The sequence below is a fragment of the Panthera leo genome, chromosome F3 (assembly GCF_018350215.1).
Source record: "Panthera leo isolate Ple1 chromosome F3, P.leo_Ple1_pat1.1, whole genome shotgun sequence".
NCBI classification, from domain to species: domain Eukaryota; kingdom Metazoa; phylum Chordata; class Mammalia; order Carnivora; family Felidae; genus Panthera; species Panthera leo.
In genome coordinates, this window is record NC_056696.1 from 2983662 (window position 1) to 3000386 (window position 16725).

General features: G+C 53.0%; 1 protein-coding gene across 5 annotated transcripts in view; it reads right to left on the bottom strand.

Annotated features, from left to right (window-relative positions):
* LIN9 (lin-9 DREAM MuvB core complex component) overlaps positions 1-4257 on the bottom strand; it is a 60965-nt gene extending 56708 nt beyond the window's left edge. For 2 of the 5 annotated variants that reach the window (XM_042925016.1, XM_042925023.1), the window contains exon 1: positions 4164-4257. In XM_042925016.1, the coding sequence (XP_042780950.1) occupies positions 4164-4242 (79 nt within the window). In that variant the 5' untranslated portion in view covers positions 4243-4257. Of the gene's footprint in view, positions 1-560; positions 585-3311; positions 3447-4163 lie in introns of those variants that run through there. The other 3 variants (XM_042925020.1, XM_042925024.1, XM_042925018.1) reach the window with 3 other exon arrangements.
* Positions 4258-16725: the final 12468 nt, after the last annotated feature.

Sequence of the window (16725 nt, forward strand, 5' to 3'; positions counted from 1 at the left end):
GGTGGGAGCGGGAAGACTGTTTCCATGAGGTGCTCGTGATCAGTTAGCTGCTCTGTTAGGTGATATCTGAGCAGAGATCTGAAGGAAGAGGTGCGAGCCTCAAGGGTATCCATTCCTGCTCTGTGAAGGTAAGACTCTGTCCTAGGGATTCTGACCTACCCCTTTTAGCCTTTTTTTTCTTTTTTGAGGGGCCACATAGCATAATGGTTAAGGGCACACATCGAGACTAGCTATATTTGAATCTTGGTTCTGCCACTTTTTTGCTGTGTTACCTTAAGCAATTTACTTAATTTCTCTGTGCTGCTGATTCTTCATTTGTGAAACAGGGATTGAACGAGTTACCGTATGTGAAAGTGCTCAGAGAACAGTGCCCATAGCACATGGCTAATTCTTATATCGTGCTTATCATTAGTATTACTTTGATCAATTAGAAAAAAAAAAAACTTCTAGGCTAAGCACATGGATTTCACAGGCTGGTGCACAGAAGTTAGGACACGGGCTGTACGTGTGTATATGTGCTGAATATGTTCGTTCGTTCGTTCATTCAACAAAGTATTCACCGAATGCCTCCTGCAGCACCATTCCAGGGGCTGGGATCAGCTGCCGGAAGAGACAGAGCCTCTGCTCTCAGCACGCTTACAGTCTAGTGGGAAGAGACACACAATAAACAAGTACAGGAAATGATAATGATACGTGCAGTTGTCATAAAGGAAACAAACGAAGTGATCTCACCGTGTGTGTGGCGGGGGGGGGGGGGGTTACTTCACATAGGGTGCTGAGGGAAGTCTTCTCTGAGGAGCTAACATCTAAAAAGGACTAGTCTTGAGGGAGCAGGAGGTCAAAGCACTGGGTCTGGGCAGAAGAAATACCAGGTACAAAAACCCTGAGATAGAGCGTTTAGAGCATTCAAGGAGCAGCAGGGCAAAGGCCATTGTGCTCAGGGAGCAGGTCATGGGAAAGGGTCAGAGAAGTAAGGCAGGTGTCAAGCATGAACAGGAAAGGCAAGCAGGAAGAAAACCAGAGCCGGTGCCTTCTCCAGGGGGCTTCCAACCAATCTCATGGACAGACGCAAAGCCACAGCTGTGACCACTGCCAGCAAGAAGTTACAAGACCGAATAAAAAGGTTTCATAAGAAGGTGTCACCTTGTCCAGGAGGATGGAAAATAACTTTCTAAAGAAGCTTGGGGGTAAAGGATGTAAAGGATAAACAGACATCAACTGCAAGCGAGGGAAAGGAAGAACATTCCAGATGGTGAGAAGAGCGTGTGCAAAGGCCTTGCAAAAAAAAGAAAGCCTGGTGAGTACAGGGACTGAAAAAGGTCAAATTTGGCTCAAAGGGACAGGATGAGGGGCTCCTGGGTGACTCAGTCGGTTAAACATCTGACTCCTGATTTTGGCTCAGATCATGATCTCACAGTTCGCGGGTTCAAGCCCTGAGCCGGGCTCCGAGCTGGCAGTTCAGAGCCTGCTTGGGATTCTCTCTCTCTGCCCCTCTCCCATTCGTTCTCTTTCTCAAAATAAATAAACTTTAAAAAAAAAAAGGAACAGTAGGAGAAGAAGAGTGGTACCAAACAAAGCTGGAGAGGTGGGCGTGGCCAGAGTCCAAAGGCCCCCTTGGCTGTGATAGTGTCCCCAGCAGCAGCAGGATGACACATGCCCTCTAGAAGGACTGCTCTGACCCCTTGGAGGTTGCAGGGTAGGGGCGGGCAGTGGGTTAATGGGAGGCCGAAGGGATTGGTGCACGGGCATGTCAGGTGATGGGGAGAAGGTGAAAGTTACAAGACGTGGTCAGGTCCTTGTCACGGGAGGTGGAAGACACAAGTGCCCAAGTTTTCATGAGCGCTGGGGGGAGCTGTTCATTAAAGGCAGGAACTACTGGGAGGACTTCGTCCTGGGGGGGGGGGGAGGACTATGAGGTCGGTCCTGAACCCCTGAAGTTGAGGATTTCACATCCGACAGCAGATGTGAGATATGCAGCGGCTGCAAGGAGAGGCCTGGGTTTCCTCGTACACAGGAACTGGCGAGAGGACTTCCGTCAACCAAAAAGCACTTAAGGAGCATCTGGGTCACAGCAAGTACTCGTATGGCAGCTTTCATTATTGGTAACGTTACACTGGCTCCTGGCTAATGCATTGGCCAGTCCCTTCGACTCAAATTGGCAAAGAAACCTGCTACTTCCAGCATCAGACTGAAAATCACTTCCCACGAATCTTCTCCAGGTTCGTTAGTAGCGCGTCAATTCAACATAAATCAAGTGTTCACATCCACCTGACACGTGGCACCGCGTGTGACCGAGGGCAGCAGTCCCTGCTTGCAGCAAGCTGTGGTCTCGCTAAACAAGATGTCCCTGCACGCACACAGGTGCACGGCCCATGTGCACCCCTGCGACCCGGAGAGGTCACAACGTGACACCAACGATGGTGACGCAGTCTGAGAGCGTCGCTGGCATTTGAATCCTGGTACCTACCGCCCCCAAGTCTCTACCGAGAATCCTAGTAGGTCCTCAATAAATACTTAACGGTGACGAGCAAATATTCCAAATGACAGTTACAAGAAAGCCGCTTCAAACACCCCTCATCTCATGTCAACCGAAGGACCGGCCTTCAAAATCACAGGTCCGGTGGTGGTGACTCCTGACACGCGCTGACCACCGCCATCCCCAAGAGAGCAAGGACTCCCGGGTGGCCGGCACGTGGCGTGCAGGCCCACCCTCACCTGGGGACGTCCGTCGCCACAATCCCTGTCCTCTCCAAACCAGAAACAACGCTCAGGGCAGGTCTACCCTTGCGCCACGTCCAATGCAGGGGGTGGGGGGGGGGCAGCCACACCTGACCACCTGCTGCAACTAGCAAACGTTAACATTGAAAACCCCGCTCCCCAGTCACTCCAGCCCCACGTGAGGGCTCCCCGGCCCCCCGTGGCGGGGGCCAGCACCCCGACGATCCCGCGGGGCACTCGGTTCTGGGCCCACAACAAACCCACGACTCCGACTCTGCCCACACAACTTTCCGCCAGTTGGGCAACTCGAACTTTCCTAACTCCGCGACGCGGTCGGAGGCCGCGACCCCCACGAAGGGCACGGAGGAGGCTGCGCGCCGCCCTCCTGGGACAAGCGTCCACGTGTCCCGCGCGCCCGGCGGGAGCGCACGGCGACGGGGACCCGCTTCCGTTCCGCCGGGACCCTCGCGACCGACGGGCGGGCACGCACGCACCGGACGGGGAGCGGGGGCCCTTCTGCGACCAACTCGGGCGTCCGCCTCCCGCCCCCCGCCCCCCCCCCGACTTCAGACGACGGCGCTGCGGATTCCCACCTCGCGTCCCACGGGGCCCCGAGCAGGGGCCTGGCGCCCTCCGGCGCTGGCCGCGGGCGAGCACCACCCGGGTCACGGGGGCGGAGGGAGGCGAGCCAGGAAGGGCACGGGCGGTGCGCGCCGCGATGCTCTCGGCCGTGGAGGAGGGCACGCGCGCGCACGGGGAAGTGTGCGGGGTGGGGGCGGCCCGGGTCCTCCCCGCCCCCCCCGCCCCCGGGAAGGTCCACGGCCACCTGTGGTCCCGGGGGAAGGGGCCAGCGCTGTGACACGGAAACACTTCCAGGGGTGGACACGCCGGAGGAGGAGGCGGGGGGGGGGGGGGAGCGGACAGCTGGGGGGTGGGGGGGGGGATCCCCGGCGCCCGCAGAGGCAGGAGCCGCGACAGGACGCCCGGCCCGGCCGGGGCGGCCCCCTCCCCGGCCCCGGGCCCTCGCGGCCGCGGCCGGGCGAGTTACATAACCCCGCCGGGCGAGCGGGGCGGGCGGCGAGGACGGCCCCCCGCGGCCCGGGGCCGCTCCTCCCCCACCCGGCCCGGGGCCCGCGTGCGGCCCGGGGGCGGCGGCCCCCGCCCCCACCCCCCGCCCCGGCCGGCGCGCGCCGCCGCCCGCGGGCTTTCGGTTTCCGGCCCCGGCGCTCACACCACCCCAGAAACCCACACACACAGGCACCATAACAAAGGCGGCGACGCGGCGGCAACACGGCGGCGGGAGCCCTGGGGGAGCGCGCCGGGGCCGGCGGCCGGCCCCGCCTGCCCGGCGGAGGGCACGGCCGCCCGCCCCGGCCGGCGCGGCCCGGGGCGGGGGGGGCGGGCGGCCGGCGGGAGGCAGGGGCGCGCTCGGAGGCGCTACTCACTCTCGTCAGGCAACTGGTCGAGCTCCGCCATCTTGAACGAGCCGCGCCGCTTTTTCAAAGGCTGCCCGCCGCGGTGCATTGTGGGGCGGAGACTGTCTTTGCGAGGGAGGTTCGAATGCGGCGCTCGCTGCCCGCGGCGCGGCCGGCTGAGGCGGGCCGGGGAGGGGTGCGGCCGAGCGGGCGCGGGCCTGGGGAGGAGGGGGGGGGCGGGAGGCGGGGGAGGCGGCCGCGGCCCGGCCCGGCGCCGGGGCGCGCGGGGAAGCGGCCGCGTCCCGCCCGGCCCTCCCGGGGCCCCCGCCGCGGGCGCTGCTGCGGACGGAGGGGGGCGCGGCGAGGCAGGCGGGCCCGAGGGGCCCGCGGGGTGGCGGCGGGGACCCGCGGGACAGCCCCGGCCGGGTGGCCACGTTGGGCGCTCGGGCCGCCGCCGCCGCCGCCGCCGCAGGGCGGCTGCTCTGCTCGCCGCGACACCGCGCGGCGAGCGCGGAGGGCATCGCCGGCCCGGCGACCCGAGGCGGCGGCGGCGGCGACGCGGCAGGGTGGCGGGGCCCCTGCCCGGGAGTGTGCCCGGGACACCGATGAGGAGAGCCCGTCCCGCTGGGGGACACGTTTCACGGTCCAGCGATACGCCACCGTGGCCGGTGCACAGCGCATTTAACAGATGTTAACGAGCCCCGATCCTTTCCCTCCGGGGGTCGTGGGGGTGGGGGAGGGGTGGGCAGAAGGGGTAATGGAAAGACGACACGGGTGACTTCCAGGAACTAGAAGCGGAGGCGTGGTAGACAGGTGAGGCCGGATCAGCGCTCGGAGGCCGGGCCGAGGAAGCCCTCGGACTTGCACTGGGGCAATGGGGGAGTCGGCTTGGCAAAGATAGGGGTGACATGCTTGCATTTGTGTTGAAGAACAAAAATGGGGGCGATGGATGGCCCTGTGACAAGGTGACAGTCTTGGAAACCAGTCCAGTCTCGTTGGGGCGGTGGGGGGAGGGGGAGGGGGGGCGGTGGTGGTGGTGAAACGCTCCGTGGGGCAGGCCGGCCAAAGAGGGGAGAGATGCCTGCCTGCACGAGTCCCGCTAGAGGTTCAGAGGATGGGCTCCGGAGCCCTGAAAACCTGCTTGGGGTTCCGGCTGCTAGTTGTATAATCCCCGGCTGGTTTGTTTCTTACCTTAAATCTCTGTGCAGTCACACTCGCCCCTGACAAGTGCAGATAATAACAAGGTTGCTTTGCGGGTTAAATGAGCTGGTAGATAAAGGCATTCTCGTAGTTGGTGACACATTTTGACTCCAATGTTAGCTGTCGCTGCCACTTTGCTTGAGTATCACCACCAGCCTGTGCCTTGGAAACCGGGTGTTGCCGGCTTGCAGGGGGGGAGGAAGGGGGCAGAGTGTGAGCAGACAGGGTGAAAAATTCAGTTTTAGAAAATAATCCTTAGGTCACTGATTTAACCCCTCCTGTGCCTTCTTAGACACGTTCTGATGGGCCCTCTAAGAAGTCGAAAGGCGTGCATCCCTATTGTCAAAGTCATGTCAGTGTGGAGAGGAGTTAAAGAGGTCAGATCTGGGAAGGGAAGAGCAGGCAGGTAGAGGAGTGAGGGAAACCACCTTTGGGAAAGTAAACCTGTGGTCAAAGTATCATTGGACCAAAGCAAGGCTGCTGTTTAAGTAATTTGAGGCCCTGCCTCTGATAATCTGCAGTTTGGTTTTTGTTTTTTAATTTTTTTAATGTTTATTTTTAAATTTATTTTTGAGAGGGAGCGCGAGAGTGGGGAAGGGGCAGAGAGAGACAGAGACACAGAATCCGAAGCAGGCTCTAGGTTGTCAGGACAGAACCCGACAGGGGGCTCGAACTCACGAGCCTGGAGATCGGGACCTGAGCCAAAGTCCGACGCTTAACCGACTGAGCCACCCAGGCGCCCCAGTTCTTGTTTTTCAAACTTTATTTACTATCATTTTTTAAAATTCCAGTATAGCGAACATACAGTGTTACATAGTTTCAGACGTACCGCATCACCCAGTGCTCATCACAACAAGTGCCCTCCTTAATCCCCATGTCCTATCTCCCCCATCCCCCACCACCTCCCCTCTGGTGACCAGTAGTATGTTCTCCGTAGTTAAGAGTCTATTTCTTGGTTTGTCCCTTTTCCTGTTTGTTTTGTTTCTTAAATTGCACAAATGAGCGAAAGCATATGGTATTTTTTTTCTCTGACTTGTTCCGCATAATACACTCTAGCTCCATCCACGTTATCGCAAATGGTAAGTCTTCATTCTTTATTTATGGCTGAATAATATTCCATGGTGTGTGTATGTGAATATACTTTATCTCGAATGTCATTTGCAAATATCCTCTCCCATTCCCTAGGCTGCCTTTCAGTTTTGTTGTTTCCTTCACTGTGCAGAAGCTCTTTATTTTGACGTAGTCCCATAGCTTATTTTTGCTTTTATTTCTGTTGCTTCAGGAAACATCTAGAAAAACGTTGCTACAGACATTACTGCCTGTGTTCTCTGATAGGATGTTATGGTTTCGGGTCTCACATTTAGGTCTTCAGTCCATTGTGAATTTATTTTTGTATGTGGGGTAAGAAACTGGTCCAGATCCATTCGTCTGTGTGTCGCTGTCCAGTTTTCCCAGAACCATTTGCTGAAGAGTCGGTCTTTTTCCCACTGAATATTCTTTTCTGCTGTGTCGAAGATTAGTTGACCATATAGTTGTGGGTCTACTTCTGGGTTTTCTGTCCTGTTCCATGTGTCTGTTTTTGTTCAGTACCATACAGTTTCGATGACTACAGCTTTGTAACACAGCTCGAAGTCCGAAATCGTGATGCCTCCAGCTTTGCTCTTCTTTTCCTACATTACTTTGGCCTTTGTGGTTCCATACAAGGTTCAGGATTGTTAGTTCTAGCTCTGTGAAAAATGCTGCTGGTATTTTGGTGATAGCATGAAATGTGTAGATTGCTTTGGGACATATAGACATCTTAACAATATTTGGGGCGCCTGGGTGGCGCAGTCGGTTAAGCGTCCGACTTCAGCCAGGACACGATCTCGCGGTCCGTGAGTTCGAGCCCCGCGTCAGGCTCTGGGCTGATGGCTTGGCGCCTGGAGCCTGTTTCCAATTCTGTGTCTCCCTCTCTCTCTGCCCCTCCCCCATTCATGCTCTGTCTCTCTCTGTCCCAAAAATAAATAAAAAACGTTGAAAAAAAAATTTTAAAAACAATATTTGTTCTTCCATGAGCATGGAGAGTCTATTTCTTTGTGTTTTCAATAAAGACATATCCGTATTTTATTTATTTAAAAAAATTTTTTTAATGTGTATTTACTTTTGAGAGAGACAGAGACAGAATGCGAGTGGGTTAGGGGCAGAGCCCCCCCAACGTGGGGCTCGAACTCACGAGCCGTGAGATCAGGACCTGAGCGGAAGTCGGACGCTCAACCGACTGAGCCCCCCAGGCGCCCCGAGACATATCCGTATTTTAGTTTTCAGAGTACAGGTCTTTCCCCTCTTTGGTTAGGTTTATTCCTAGGTATCTTATTCTTTTTGGTGCAGTTGTAAGTGGGATTGTTTCCTTATTTTCTCTTCCTGCTGCTTCATTATCGGTGTATAGAAATGCAACCGGTTTCTGCACATTGATTTTGTATCCTGCGATTTTACTCAATTCATTTATCAGTTCCAGAAGTTTTTTGGTGGAGTCTTTCAGGTTTTCTATATAGAGCTGATAATCTGCATTTTTTTAAATTTTTTTAAAATGTTTATTTATTTTTGAGACAGAGAGAGACAGCACGAACGGGGGAGGTTCAGAGAGAGAGGGAGACCCAGAATCCGAAGCAGGCTCCAGGCTCCGAGCCGTCAGCACAGAGCCCGACGCAGGGCTCGAACTCATAGACCGTGGGATCATGACCTGAGCCGAAGTCGGAAGCTCAACCGACTGAGCCACCCAGGCGCCCCATAATCTGCATTTTAAACAAAAGCCATAAATGAGTCTCCTCATACTCTGAAGCCTGAAGCTGTATCCCAGTCCCAGATCTACCCGTATGAGCTGCGTGACCACGAGCAAGGCACTAAACTATTATTTTCAGTGAGCTTCTGTATTGGATATTTATGAAAGAGAGTTTGTAGTCATCGGCTTGCTCAGTTTTCCCAACAAGCTGGAAAGTTGCTCAAGGACAACATCCAGGTGAGGGAATCAGGAGTCTGGTCCACTCTCTCCCTGCCTCGGTTTCTCCCTCTGGGGTGTGACGGTAACACACCCATCACAAGGCTGTCATTGCCTCCATTAGAAACAGAAAAGCTAACATTCGGACAAGGACACTAAACTCATCAAAAACTCTGGGTAAAAATACAAGACAAGAAAAATCAATAGAGCTACAGTTTAGACATACCGGGTTTGGTTCTTTCCAGTCCCATCACCCATTTATCAAACACCGAGTGATTGCTGTGTAAACTTGTATGCTTCAGAGGGCACTATCGCGGGGCACCCGAGGGGCTCAGTGAGTTGAGCGTCCGACTCTTGATTGCGGCTCAGGTCATGGTCTCGTGATTCCTGGGGTCGAGCCCCACATTGGGCTCTGCTCTGACAGTGCAGAACCTGCTTGGGATTCTGTCTCTCGCCTTCTCTCTCTGCCCCTCTCTCCCCCCCAATAAATAAATAAAAACTTAAAAAAAGGCAGGATCAAGAATACAAAAAGACAATCCTCAGAGTGGCAGATAATAATTGCAAATCGTACATCCAAACTATGTATAAAGAAGCCTTACAGCTTGATAATAAAATGACAACCCAATTCCAAACTGGCAAAGGATCCAAAAAGAGATATAACAGGCCAATAAGCACATGAAAAGATGCTCAACTTCATAGTCATTGAGGAAATGCGAGTCAAAATCACAATGAGATACCCCTCCACACCCACCAGGGTGACGAGGACCAAAAAGATAAAAAGTGCTGGCAAAGTCGTGGAGAAATTCGAACTCCTGTCCGCGGCGGAGGGGAATGTACAATGGGGCGGCCTCTGTGGTCGTTCCTTAAAAGATTACGCACACAATTTCCGTATGATCCTGCAGTTCCACGTCTGGGCGTACTCCCAAAAGACCGGAGGTACTTGTACGCCGTGTTCGTAGCGGCTCTGTTCACAGTAGTCAAGACAGTAGTCCAGAGGCAGAAGCGAGCCAACGGTCCGTCGATGGCGAGTGGATAAACAACGTGGTGTGGACACAAAATGGAATATCGATCTCCACAAGCAGAGAAGTTCTCACGCGTGCTACCACGGGGATGAACTTTGAAGGCATCATGCTGCGTAAAATCAGCCGGTTGCGAAAAGACAAATATTGGAGGATTTCCTTCTACGAAGTACCTAGAGTCGACACGTTCACAGAGACAGGAGGGAGAACAGTGGTTGCCAGGGGGAGGGAGGAATCGGGGTTGGCATGCAGCGGGTACCGAGTGTCAGTTTGGAATGATGAGAAAGTTCTGGAGGTGGATGGCGGTGGTGACGGTCGCAGGGCAGTGTGAATGTGCAGAACGCCACTGAGCCGTGCACCTAAAAGTGGTTCAAGAGGGGGCTCCGTCCGTGGAATGTGCGACTCTTGGTCTCGGGGGTTGTGAGTTCGAACCCCACGTTCGGCATAGAGATTACTTAAAATCTTTATGGGCGCCCGGGTGGCTCAGGTCTTGATCTCACAGTTCGTGAGTTCGAGCCCCATGTCGGGCTCTGTGCTGATGGCACAGAGCCTGCTTGGGATTCTCTCCACCCCCCCCCCGCCCCTCCCCCCTCTCACAAATAAATACATAAACATTAAAAAAATTAAATCTTGGGGCTGGCTTAGTCAGTTAAGTGTCCAACTTCGGCTCCGGTCACGATCTCACAGTTTGTGGGTTTGTGGGTTTGAGCCCCATGTTGGACTCTGTGCTCACAGCTCAGAGCCTGGAGCCTGTTTCAGATTCTGTGCCTCTCTCTCTGTCTCTCTCTCTCTCTCTCTCTCTCTCTCCCCCGTCCCCCTTGCTTATGCTCTGTCTCTCAAAAGTAAATAAGCATTTTTTAAAAACAAATTAAAAAAAGGTTACAATGGTAAAGTGTAGTTATGCACACTTTACAATAATAAAAAAAACCGTGTTGCAGAAACAGTGCATGCAGTGTGATTCCATTTACAAATATATATGCATAAACGAAAATCTAGAACAACAGGTATCCACTGGTGGTTATCCCTGGATGGTGGAATTATGGGTGATTTTTATTTTCTTTATATCTGTACCACTTTTCTACAGTGAAATTCTTATTTTATAATAAAAGCTATTTTTAAAAGCTATGTCCATATAATGAATATTATTCAGAAACTCAGTACTAATATGTACTACAACATAGCTGAACCTTAAAAACATGCTAAGTGAAAGAAGGCGGTCACAAAAGACCACATATTACACGACTCCATATATTTATATTAAATTTATTTATTTATTTTTGATTGAGAATGAGTGGGGGAGGGGCCGAGAGAAAGAGGGACAGAGGATCCAAAGCGGGTTCTGTGCTGACAGCAGGGAGCCCGATAGGGGGCTCGAACTCACAAAGCGCAAGATCGTGACCTGAGCCGAAACCAAGAGTCGGACCCTCCACCGGCAGAGCCCCTCAGGCCACCCCGAGTGTCGTTTGGTTCAAACAAAATGAAACGAAACAGAGAAGGGATCATTAAAGCCATTTCCCGGGGCTGAAGCGAGCTCTGCGTGAGGCCACACAGGTAAGACGGCGGGCCCACATCCCAGCACGCAGACCAGCCCCCTGCCCCCTGTCCTGCGTCCCCTTCCCCCAAATCATGCCCAGAAGGAACCACACGGTGTTTGCCGTGTTTCTGAGACACGACTTCTAACGACTATGCTCCGTGGACCCCAGGGGACTTTCTCTGTTTCTCAGTCTGTGACATGGACCCCGGACTAAGGAAAAGCAACACTTCCTGGAAGGGATAACGTGGAATAACGCAATCTCTTCCACCAGGTACCTCGTGTAACAGACCGCGAAGACGTTATGATGGCTCATCCCACAGGGAGGGAGAGTGGAGAGACCTACTCCCTCCACACACACGAACACACTGTCTTTGTCCAGACTTTTCTACAGGAGTCGGGGGACAGCCACGAGGGGGGCCCACGAGACCACAGCGACCCAAGGAGGGGTTTCTTGTCACCACAGCCTCCAAACCGGAAGGACCGGACGGCTCAACCCAGTGGCTTTTGGATTCGAACCCAGACGGACTATCCCTTCAGGCCACGTGTGTGTCCCCGGCGTGCAAGGACACCCTCGATCAGTGAGCAAAACAAAAAAAGACAACTCCAGTAAACATGACTTTGTTTCTGTCGAGATCACCTTTCCCGGAATGTGTCAGGTCTCCGCTTGGCTTTTGGATAATTCTGTTCTTCCTGAGTAAACACTGACCGTATCCGTTATTCGCTGCCCCCCAGGTAGATACACCCTGCTGTCACATCAGCAGGGGCGTTGGGTGGTCCTCAGCTCACTGATCTAGTAGAATGAGGATCCTACGTCTGGGTTTTCTTGTAATTCAGAGCTGAGGCTCTCTGGTCGATGTTTCTAGTAGAGTTAAGTAAAATCATGTTGCAGTACATTCGATTATCGAATTATGAGACCCCCACCCTCTTTCCAGGCAGGCTCAGGCTCAGGGCCTCTCCCCCTCCTGGTAGTCTCCACACTGGCCTCTCCAGCAGGCGGCAGATTTCTTTGAAAAAAAAGATTCTTTTTTTAATGTTTGTTTTTGAGAGAGAGAACAAGAGAGAGACAGAGTGGGAGCCGGGGAGCGGCAGAGAGAGAGGCGGACACAGAATCCGAGGCAGGCTCCAGGCTCCGAGCTGTCAGCACAGAACCCGACGCGGGGCTCGAACTTGCGAACCGTGAGATGATGACCTGAGCCGAAGTCTGACGCTTAACCGACGGAGCCCCCCCCGCCCCCCAGGCGCCCCAGAAGTGCCAGATTTCTTACTGGTGCCTCAGTGCTTCCAAGAACACAACAGCAGAAGCTACCGGGAGGCTGGGACTGGCCCAGCGTCACTTCTGCCCACATCCTCTTCGTTAAGGCGAGCCACGGGTCAGCTCAGATGCCGGACGAGGGGAGTACATCCTGGGACGCACGGTTCATTGAGGGCCCTCAGTGTAACCGACTCCCACACCTCGGACAGGTGACTTTGCCTCTCTAGGCCTCATTTCCTTGTATTAAATGATGGTTATAATTCAACCTACTTGGTTGGATTGAAATGGAAAATAGAAACGTAAGATACTTAGAGCGTCTCACGTGCTCTAAGTGACCGGCTGATGGTATCACCCAACGTGCGGGACTCCTGGGTGGCCTCATCGGTTCTGGGTGATTGCCTGATACGCTTATCCCCTCAGGAAATACGGCTGAAGGGAAGACAGTGATTTTTGGATCTGGATGATGCGGGCACGACATAAAGAAGCCCTCACATTGTATGAGCGAATATACATTTTCAGGGAGGACACTCACATCCCACGTGTCATCATCACCACTTTGTAGCTGGATGAGCTGAGGCCCAGAAAAGGAGAGTAACTTGCCCCAGATCACATCCGTTTTCATTCAAGGCACATTTATGACGCACGTCCTAAGTACAAGGCACGGAGGACAGAAAAGGCCGTGTCTGCTGGAAGCTTCCCATCCAGTGAGCGGGACAGGAGCAAACGGAATGTGCAAACACAGGACGCAATGCCCACCGCGTGGGGTCGGGGGCGTAGTTAGGGTCGGGAAAGGCTTCGGAGGGGGTGATGCTGGAGTCGAAACTGAAAAGGGGGCTTCTCTAGGCCCTGCAGGTGGGATGTGGACTCCGGTATAAGGCAAAGAGGTATGAAAGGGCATGGGCCGTAAGTGCTGGCCTAGGATGCCTAACCAGGCCATCTGATCCCTAGTGTGCACCTGTCTAGCGCCCAGAACGTCCCTCTGGGGGAAATAAGCCAAGGTCATGTAGAGATGAATGGCATAATCTGGGCATGAGTCAGTTTTGCTGTGTGTGCGCAAGCAAAAATAGAAGAGAGAAGCTGTCCACTTCAGAACAAGGCTGGCCGAGTGGTGTTAAAAATGATCTCCTTGGTCTTTGAGACCCGCATCCCTGCTCGGTCACGCATTCGGCCAGCACGTCCTGGGTCCCGCCCCGACGCCAGGTACTTGCTTGGAGCCGAGAGAGCAAAGGTGAATCAGACGGTGCCCACGGGCCTGCAGATCACAGAACAGGGTGGAGAGGAACAGTGCCCGAGCAGACGGTCACTTCAGTCCCCAACAACACGGGCGTTTCCGCAGGACTGAAGGGCTAGACGACAGAGAGAGCTGAGAGACTGTACGTGGACAGACCTCCAAATATATTGTCGAATGAATCAAGGGTGGATTTTAAGGAATTCCTTCCAGAGGGGCGCCCGCGTAAGCGCCCGACTTCGGCTCAGGTCGTGATCTCACGGTTCATGGGTTCGAGCCCCGCGTCGGGCTCCGTGCTGACAGCTCGGAGCCTGGAGCCTGCTTCGGATTCTGGGTCTCCCTCTCTCTCTGCCCCTCCCCTCTTGCAGTCTGTCTGTCTGTCTCTCTCAAAAATAAATAAACATTAAAAAAAATTAAAAAGAAACATAAAAACTGCTAACTGGAGCGCCTGGGTGGCTCAGTTGGTTGAGCAGCCAACTTTGGCTCAGACCATGATCTCACGGTTCATGAGTTCGAGCCTCACGTCGGGCTCTGTGCTGTCAGCACGGAGCCCGCTTCAGATCCTCTGTCCCTCTGTCTGCTCCTCCCCTACTCGTGCATGCGTGCGCTCTTTCTGTCTCTCTCAAAATAAAAAAATAAACATTAAAAAAAAAAAAAAAAAAAAAAAAGCAGACCAGAAAGAAATGTACCAAAATGTTACTAGTAGCTCGCTTTGGTTATTTCGTTTTTATTTGGTGGTTGTTGGTTATTTTGTTTCCTTCTTTTCTGGCCCATTTGATTTTAAGCCTTAGACTATCTGCACGCCTGTGGAAATGGTTATTTTGCATTTATATAATCACCAGCCGTTACCATTTACAGATTACCCGCTACGCATTAGTCACTAGCTAACGCTACCTACACTTTTCTCGCTTAACTCGTATAACCCATCGAGAGCAGCGCTGTTATTATCCCTCATTTTACTAATGTACCAAGAGTTTATGAAACTTTCTAGGATCGCACAGCCAGTAAACTTGTGTTCCTCGTCCCAGAGTGGCTGGAGTGGCTCCAGTCTGTCAACAGAACGAGCACAAGCTTTGCAAAGTCTCTCTTCTAGTAAAGCTTCTTCATGGTGCTTGTTGATTAATTTAAAAATATAGGGGCGCCTGAGTGGCTCAGTCGGTTGAGCATCCAATTTCGGCTCAGGTCATGATCTCGCAGCCCATGAGTTCGAGCCCCACGTTGGACCGTGTGCTGACAGCTCGGAGCCTGGAGCCTTCTTCGGATTCTGGGTCTCCCTCTGCCCCTCCCCCGCTCCTGCTATGTCTCTCTCTGTCTCTCTCTCTAAAAAATAAATAAACATTTAAAAAAATAATACTAAGGGGCTCCTGGGTGGCTCAGTCGATTGAGCACCCGACTTCAGCTCAGATCACGATCTCTTGGTTCGTGGGTTCGAGCCGCGCACTGGGCTCTGTGCTGATGGCTCGGAGCCTGGAGCTGCTTCGGATTCTGTCCCCCTCTCTGCCCTGCCCCCACTCATGCTGTGTTGGCTCCTTGATCATGTATTGGCCCTGCTTGATCCCACCCATATTTATTGCATGGATCTTATGTGCAGGACAGAGTGCTCTCCAGAGCACTTCCAGAGAGGAGACCTACCTGGTTCTTTGGTTGCAAGCGTTCTCGGCTTTATGGTGTCACACGCATGAGCAAACACATGGGTATTTAATAACTATTTGTGCATTCCCTGGCTCCCACCCCCGGCCCTGGAACTTGTCTTCCTCCTATGACCTTAGCCTTTTAGCTCTAATCCTTCCCCTGGGCCTCTGTGTCCAGGAACCACGTTGCATCTCCGTTGACCACCAGCATTTTTGTCCTCTCAAAGTTATTCATTTCTTCCTGCATTATTTGAATTCCTCTTCTAAAGCATAATTTCTTCCCCCAACGAGGCGTATGGATTTTTGTCTATATTTAGTTCTTGGCTTTTTTTTTTTTTTTAAAGATTTTATTTGTAAGTGATCTCTACACCCAACACGGGGCTCGAACTCACAACCCTGAATGCGATCAAGAGTCGAATGCTCAGGGCGCCTGGGTGGCTCAGTGTGTTAAGCGTCCGACTTTGGCTCAGGTCATGAACTCACGGTTCAGGAGTTCGAACCCCTCGTCGGGCTCTCTGCTGACAGCTCGGGGCCTGGAGCCTGCTTCTGATTCTGTGTCTTCCTCCCCTCAGTTTCTCCCCTGCTCACACTCTGTCTCTCTCTCAAAATAAATAAAGATTAAGAAAAAAAAAAGTTGCATGCTCCACTGCCAGCCGGGCACCCTGGCTATTTTTTAAATTAAAAAAAAATTAATTTCTTTAAAGTAAGCTCTATGCACAACGTGGGGCTTGAACACATGACCCCGAGATCAGGAGTCTCATGCTCCACCAGCTGAGCCACCCGGGCTGCCACTAACTCTGGCTTTTTATTCCCCTCTCCTCCTCTGTTCTCATGTTGTATTTTCTTCTTCTTCTTCTTCTTCTTCTTCTTCTTCTTCTTCTTCTTCTTCTTCTTCTTCTTTAATGTTTATTTTTTAGAGACAGAGGGCAAGTGGGGAAGGGGGAGAGATGGGGCGGGGGGGACAGAGGATCTGAAGCGGTCTCTATGCTGACAGAAGCGAGCCCAATGCGCTCATGAACTTCGAGATAGCGACCTGAGCCGAAGTCAGACGCTTAACCGACAGAGCCACCCAGATGCCCCGTCCATTGATTCTTTCCTTGATTTATTCCCTGTTTCAGCAAACATTTATTGGGATCCCACGATGTTCAGGAGATGAGGAGTCACAGAGCACTATTGGGGAATGAGGAGAACTTATAGGTCAGATAAAATAGAAGAAGTACACCCCTCTGGGTAGACACAACCCCAAGTCGTGGAGCTTGATTAGGAAAGAGCAGGCTGGATTTCAGCCCTCATTCATCCCCCTGGCTGGGCATCCCCCTTGTGCGGTGTACAAACTCATTAACCGTACATGGAGGCCCGAAGAATAAAGATAAACAGAACATGGGTCCTGACTGCTGGGATCTCAGTCTGCAATGGAGAAACACACAGGCAGGCATACCCACTGTTTTTGATGGTTTATCAAGTTTATCAGAGGTGGCCAAAGAGCACGAGGCATCTGCAAGTAATTGTTATGGGGGCACCTGCCTGGCTCAGCAGGTTGAGCATTTGACTTTGGCTCAGGTCACGATCTCATGATTCATGAGTTAGAGCCCCACATCGAGCTCACTGCTGTCACTGCAGACCCTGCTCTGGATCCTCTGTCCCCCACCCCCACCCCCCCTCTGCCCCTCTCCTGCTCGCAGCCTCTCTCTCTCTCAAAAATAAACATCGGGGCGCCTGGGTGGCTCAGTCGGTTAAGCGTCCCACTTCAGCTC